The sequence below is a fragment of the Oncorhynchus mykiss genome, chromosome 10, assembly GCF_013265735.2.
Source record: "Oncorhynchus mykiss isolate Arlee chromosome 10, USDA_OmykA_1.1, whole genome shotgun sequence".
Classification (NCBI taxonomy): domain Eukaryota; kingdom Metazoa; phylum Chordata; class Actinopteri; order Salmoniformes; family Salmonidae; genus Oncorhynchus; species Oncorhynchus mykiss.
Genome location: NC_048574.1, coordinates 47,898,492 through 47,905,308, shown reverse-complemented (window position 1 = coordinate 47,905,308; position 6,817 = coordinate 47,898,492). Strand labels below are relative to the sequence as shown.

Here is a 6,817-nt window from a genome sequence, read left to right as displayed (position 1 = left end):
AGAAAGAGAGGTCCAGATTGTCTAGCCCAGCTGATTTGTATGGGTCCAGGTTTTGCAGCTCTTTCAGAACATCTGCTATCTGGATTTGGGTGAAGGAGAAGCTGGGGATGCTCTGGCAAGTAGCTGCGAGGTGTGCGGAGCTGTTGGCCGGGGTTGTGGTAGCCAGGAGGAAAGCATGGCCAGCCATAGAGAAATGCTAACTGAAATGTTTGATTATCATGGATTTATCGGTGGTGACCGTGTTACCTAGCCTCAGTGCAGTGGGCAGCTGGGAGGAGGTGCTCTTATTCTCCATGGACTTTACAGTGTCCCAAAACTTTTTGGATATAGAGCTACAGGATGCAAATTTCTGTTTGAAAAAGCTAGCCTTTGCTTTCCTGACTGACTGTGTGTATTGGTTCCTGACTTCCCTGAACAGTTGCATATCTTAGTTGCATATCAACAGTGTGACTTCTCAAAGAATGCACTGATATAAGATGGTAGAGAGATGCAACATACAATTTGAATGTGATCAAACACTTGTAATTTAATACACTAGTAAAAACATGTCTTTGTCAGGGTTCGTCCCTCAGAGGAGTCTGCAAGCTCCTCATGGAGATCAGTATCAGTGCCCTCCTAGGCTTCCTCTGTGGCCTCCAGCTGTAAACGCTGGCCCTGTTCCTGGAGCATAGCCTTGCTCCACAGCAGAGCTTCGTCCAGCCCAGCCCGCTCCAGGATCAGGGAGAAACGCTTGTCTGCCTCTCTCCGGGTCTTTGGACAGAACACAACACAATTACCCTATGATGTTATCCCCACTTCTGGAGATCAGGCCCTCTCTTTGTGGAGGGAGGCATAGCCGCGAGAAGTAGTTTTGGGGGGATGCTTGCCTGCGCTACAGACGGCTATATCGGTCAGCTAATACAGGACTAGTAAAGGCCTAGTGCGTTTCTTTTGTGAAGATGTTATTTTTTTATTAATATATATTTTATTATGATGATTTTTCAGGGGGCTACTTCCCGCTGCTATGGTTGTAGGCACCCGACCTTAGAAGTACTTCACTGTGGCTGAATAGTGTGTACTGGTAAAGGAGGGATATCAGCTGAGTTGCAACTCTATGCTAAACTCTGACCTGCCAGTGGCGCTGGAGCAGCAGTGGTCTACTGTTCACTCTCTCCATCATGTCTGCCAGCTCAGATTGATACTCAGCACTACGCACCTTCATCTCCTTCCTAAGTTACACAAAGGGAGGGCTGAGTAGTAATATTCTGAGAGCTCCCCTCCATGGTCTTAAGAGGTATACCTGAAGTTCTGTTGTTGCCGCTGTGCCCTGGCAGTACTGCGCTGTTTCTGGGCGTTGAGCCACTTGGCCACTTCTTTCTGAAGACTACAGCCAGCTTCTGACTTCTGCTGCTCTGCTCTCAGTCTCTTCTCTCTCGTTACTAGTCTCTTCCTGTAAACAGCAGAAGATGTATTCATGAGTCTAAATAGAAACCTGCCACAGTTTAAAAAAACAACATTTGCATCAAATTAAGAACTGAAATTCAGTATACTCTGCACATACTTCGCAGCCTCCTCTCGTAGCAGTGCAGACTTGGTAAGTCTTTGTGAGCTGGCCAGAATTCTAGCTAGCTCCCACTTCACCACGGGGCATGGGTCCTTCTTGCCATGCTTTTGAGTTTTCTTAGACGTACTGACAGTCTGATCCCCTCCAGCGTTCACCTGGAAACTAAAAGGCTGTGGCACAGTGGAATGCATTCCCTGTCTGACACTCCTGAGACGGTCCTCAAACCTGTGGTGCAACCTCCCAAAGTCAGGTATAGTCCGGTTGATAACGGGTTGGAAAGTGAGCTTCTTCTCCACTCCCGTTGGAGGGGGATGACGAGTAGCCAGCTGGGCACATCTTTTCAGTATGTCCTTATAGGAGCGGACAGGAACTGAACTCTCCGGCTTTGGACCCTCGTCTCCCTCCTTGGCTGCTGTTCCATCTCCATCACCCTCAGCTACAGCCATCCTCTTGGCAGAACCATGTGCAACCTTTGACCCCAAGTTAAAGGGCTGTTGCATGGCCAGCATGAGATCTCTCCGTTTCTCATAGAGAACCTTTCTCTGCCTCTCACACTCCTCTACGATCTTATCATACAAGGGCAACTGGTTGCTCTTGGGAACAGGGTTCGCTTTGAATCGAGGCAGCGTGGCTGTGGGCTTGTTGGCAGTCTCCTCCCAGGCCTTCCTAAGCTGCCTCTGCTTCTGCCCCTCGCTCTCCTCACGCAGGGTCATCTTGAAAGGCTGCGGCACGGTCACTTTGGGTAGGCATCTCTTATCTTCCTTCAGTTTGGGTGTGATGATCTTTGGTTGGGGTTTTGGGTTGTAGTCATCTATGGAGAAGCCCTCCCACATCCACGAAGGAGCATCTCTCGCAGGTAGCAGAGTCCCTGTAAACCCTTCATCCATGTCCTCCTCATTCTCACATGTCACCGAGGTCGCTGACTCTTTGTGCCCCTTTTCATTGCCGCTCCTTACTCCTTCCTCACTAGAGATGATGGAAATGAAATACATTGCAGTGTTGTTGGCTGAGTCACACCTAAATAGCCCACAGTTTACACAAGTTCAGCTCACCTAAATAAGTTGCAGAAGACAACATCAATCGTGATTCATACATGTAATCATGGTGATCAAGGGACACCTTTCTCACCATTTACTGTCCAAGGGTGTGGTGACAATTTCAACGGTAATGCACTTCAAAGGTATGTAGACAGGCTGAAAAAAACAACAACATGAGAGCTCTGAAACCTTGGAAGAAAGTATGGGCTCTATTCATTCCGTAGCACTGAATATCCGCTTTTTAGCGTGAAAGGCAATGGTCCCGCAGTCGCAGAGACTGCATTCATGGTACACGCTGCACATGTCGGCTCAATCAGAAATTACGGATCTACAGTAATACGGATTGAATCCATCCCATAGTTTTCCATGCATTAAAGTTGATTTCCATGTTGATTTATTATTGATCCAGTTGCCTGGTTACGTTTTCTCTATTTGTCCCTCTATTTCTCTATTTCACTGTATCAGACAATTGATAGCCAGATGAATTAATTAATAATGTGAACCTGCCATTTATGCCAATTAGTTAAACGAAGTCGACATGGAGTTGGTGGTGGGCACTGCGCTCCAACCTACCTTCAAACAGCTCCAATCAACAAAGCTGCGTGTCTTCAAAGTCACAAAATGCGATTTGTTAGGCTTTACATTTTGAGGTTCTGCGCATTGATTACACTTCTGGTTAACTGGCGAATTTATACAACCATTTAAGATGACCGAATTACGATGTGCGCCCCACATTTTTTACAAAATTATTCCCAGAACAGAGGCCACTTTTTATGACCCCATTCTCCCGTTTGGAAAAATAATTCTGAGAAATAGAACACACGGAACACCGCCTGTTATTAATTTAAGAACTCGTTATGTCACAAGGGACACACGATTTAATTGCTTTTTAGCTATCACATAATTTGTACCACTACAAGAGTAAAATCAGTAAAATCGAAAATATCCGTGAAAGCCTCCAGTCAATGGTGAAAGCATTGGACTTTTTCCAATTTGCATCAAATTTCAATTAATGTCTTCTGCCCCTAATCTGTTTGTCTGCTTATGTTACAGTGCATTCAGAAATTATTCATATCCCTTGACTTATTCCACATTTTGTTGTGTTACAGCCTGACTTCAAAATGTTAAAAATCCACATTACACACAATCCCATCTACACACAACACCTCATAATGACAAAGTGAAACCATGTTTTTAGATTATTATTATTTTTTGATTGAATATCTCATTTACATAATTATTCACACCTCTGAGTACATGTTAAAATCACCATTGGCAGCTATTACAGCAGTACGTTTTTCTGTCTTCTGCCCATTATTCTTCGAGCTCTGTCAAATTGGCGTTTGATCATTGATACCAACCATTTTCAAGTATTGCCATCGATTTTCAAGCGGATTTAAATCAAAATTGTAACTCGGACACATTTGCTGTCTTCTTGGTAAGCGACTCCAGTGTAGATTTGACCTGCTGAAAGTTGAATTAATCTCCCAGTTTCTGGTGGAAAGCAGACTGAACAAGGTTTTCCTCTAGTATTTTGCCTGTGCTTAGCTCCATTCTGTTAATTTTTTTTTATCCTGAAAAACTCCCTAGTCCTTTACAAGCATACCTATTACATGATGCAGCCACCATAATGCTTGAAACTATGGAAAGTGGTACTCAGTAATGTGTTGTATTGGATTTGCTCCAAACATAACACTTTGTATTACTTTTGTGCCTTGTTGCAAACAGGATAATACACATCACTGCATCCTGTCTCAAAAGGTTGGCTGGTCCTCATTAAAGTCCCATAGATCACTTCATTACTTCCTTGTTGTTTACAAAGCTCTATTATACAACCTTCCGACTTAACGAACTTCATTGTTAAAGTATAAAAACATGAAGGGGGATGAAAATGGCGCCGTAGAGAGAACACGGTGTTTCAGCGAGCTCTCGTTGCATTCGTAAATTTATATTTTTACATTAATCTCCTAGCTTGAAAAAGTGGTAGAATTGGCTAAATAAGTTACCATATAATGAGTCTTGACGGCTTTTTCGCAAAAATCTCCGACAACATGCCCAACAGAACTACTAAGAAGTCGACCAAAACCACCACCCCTGTGGATGTGCATGAGGAGCTAGCTAACGTTAGCGATCCGCACCATTGCGGATACAGGCACAAGATGACTGATAACATTACTAAAGTGATCGATGCTAAGATAAGAACGGTCTTGGAAGCAATAGCAGGCCATTCAGCTGAACTACAGAGGGTTGTGGAACGTGTTGTTGAGGCGGAAGGAAGAATTGATGCAGTGGAAACTTCAACTACATCTATGGACGCTAAGATAAAAACACTTGAGAAACAGGTGCGCGAAATGGGGGAGCACATTGACGACTTGGATAATCGAGGACGCAGATGCAATATTCGTGTTGTGGGACTCCCGGAAAATTCTGAAGGGACACGTTCAGTAAAATTCTTTGAGGAACGGATCCCTGGCTACCTACAAATGGACACTAAGGCTGGCCGTGTGAAGCTGGATAGAGCCCATCGCTCTCAAGCACCGATACCCGGTCCCAATCAGCGCCCACGGCCGGTGGTTATAAAGTTCCACAACTTCACCGACAAGCAGCGCGTCATGGACGCGGCTAGAAACATCGGCTCTGATGGTAGTCAACGTAAAAGTCCTAAGGTCTCATTCTTCAATGATTATTCCACTGCGGCTGTACGAAGACGCAAAGCGTTTGATGAGGCGAAGGCTCGACTCAGGAGAATGAAGATGGACTACGCACTGTTGTACCCGGCCACATTGAAGATTATGGTCAACGAATCACCTAAAAAGCTCTACACACCTGAAGAGGCTGCTGCGTTTATTGACTCTCTCGGGTAAATAACTTTTAAGCTGCACCTCAGCAGCATTGGATAACTTTGTTTATTTTTGGTTGAATCTGATCATGAAACAGTGACGTGAGTCCTCACGTACTCCGGCTCAGTAATATTCGTATCTTTATTATTTTTCTTGCTAAAGTAATAGCCGCTATAGCTCAGGCTGAGAAATGTGTGAATCCATATTGGTGCCCAGGCTTGGTTTTAGGTGGAAGAGCCTCAATATTCTCCTATTGATTTTCTTTTCCATACATATAAAGGATGAGGCTATGGAGCGGCGATGCAGACTTAAAAGAGTCTACATTGGAGAGTTGAAATCCCCTGCATGTTAGCTAGTGGGAAAACCCCCCTTTGGATTTTTACATGTTTAATTTTTGGGTTTAGTATAGTTCGAGTTCAGGGTTCATATCGTTTGTTTATGCTCGGTGAGATAGAGGAGAGTTCAACACATGGAAAAAGGTACCACCCCACTTTTACAGTGGGATCCAGCCTGGATATTGAATGGTCAAGATACAATGGCAGGTAACGGACTGCGTGTATGTACATGGAACATTGGAGGGAGCCATAACCCCATTAAGAGGAAGAAGGTACTATCTTTTTTGAAAAAAGAAAATATTGATATTGCCCTGTTGCAAGAAACTAATTTGGATGATAAGGAGCACCTGAAATTACAACAAGGGGGGTTTGGTCAAGTGTTTTTCTCATCATTTACATCCAGAAGTAGAGGGGTAGCAATTCTGGTGAAAAATAACTTACCACTTAAGGTCTTGAATTGTGTGAAAGATAAATTTGGTCGCTTTGTTATAATTAATGGTACTTTACAAGGGCAGAACATTTCTATAATGAATATTTACTTCCCCCCTGCTCACCCCCCTGATTTCCTCACTAAGGTATTTCTAGACTTTTCAGAATTAAACTCGGACACTGCAGTGGTTGGAGGAGATTTTAACTGCTTGTTGAACCCCCTTATTGATAGGTTCCCCAGCGGTATAGCTTCACTCTTTCCTCAAGCTAAGTCACTTAAAGCTATTTGTGATGATCTGGGGTATGCGGATGTCTGGAGAGCTTTTCATCCCTCCAACAGAGAGTTCACTTTTTTCTCTGCACCTGATGGATGTCAGACTAGAATAGATTATTTTTTTGTGCCCAGGACGTCTCTGCAGTCTGTTCTATCCGCTAGGATAGGAAGCATAGTCATATATGATCATGCTGAGGTGATCCTGGACATAAAACTCAACGGGGCATTCAATCGGTCAAGACATTGGAGGTTGAACACAACCATTCTTAAAGACCATACATTCACATCATATTTCATTACAGAGTTTAAAGCATTTTTCTCTATTAACTCTCAATCAACAGATAACCCCTCGCTCCTTT

At 43.8% G+C, this 6,817-nt stretch overlaps 2 protein-coding genes across 2 annotated transcripts in view; one reads left to right on the top strand and one right to left on the bottom strand.

Annotated features, from left to right (window-relative positions):
- LOC110534126 (protein FAM161A-like) lies at window positions 1-3,750 on the bottom strand. The gene is made up of 4 exons (XM_036933230.1): window positions 2,672-3,750; window positions 1,541-2,509; window positions 1,280-1,429; window positions 1-750 (listed from the first exon to the last, which is right to left on the bottom strand). Exons 2-4 carry the CDS (start codon window positions 2,428-2,430, stop codon window positions 717-719), a joined length of 1,074 nt encoding a protein of 357 aa, XP_036789125.1. The 5' UTR covers window positions 2,431-2,509; window positions 2,672-3,750; the 3' UTR covers window positions 1-716.
- A 1,562-nt stretch (window positions 3,751-5,312) lies between these two features.
- The window catches only part of zgc:165604 (immunoglobulin domain-containing protein), a 12,606-nt gene continuing 11,101 nt past the window's right edge, over window positions 5,313-6,817 (top strand). The window contains exon 1 of the mRNA XM_036933229.1: window positions 5,313-5,440. The gene's annotated coding sequence lies outside the window, so the exon portion shown is untranslated. The remainder of the gene's footprint in view (window positions 5,441-6,817) is intronic.

Bases quoted from the DNA above. Each gene is read 5' to 3' on its own strand.
- LOC110534126 (XM_036933230.1), bottom strand. From the start codon at position 2,430: ATGGATGAAGGGTTTACAGGGACTCTGCTACCTGCGAGAGATGCTCCT. The intron at 1,430-1,540 runs GTATGTGCAGAG...TGCTGTTTACAG, and splicing joins CTACGAGAGGAGGCTGCGAA to GAAGAGACTAGTAACGAGAG. The intron at 751-1,279 runs GTATACCTCTTA...TTCTGTCCAAAG, and splicing joins CGGCAACAACAGAACTTCAG to ACCCGGAGAGAGGCAGACAA.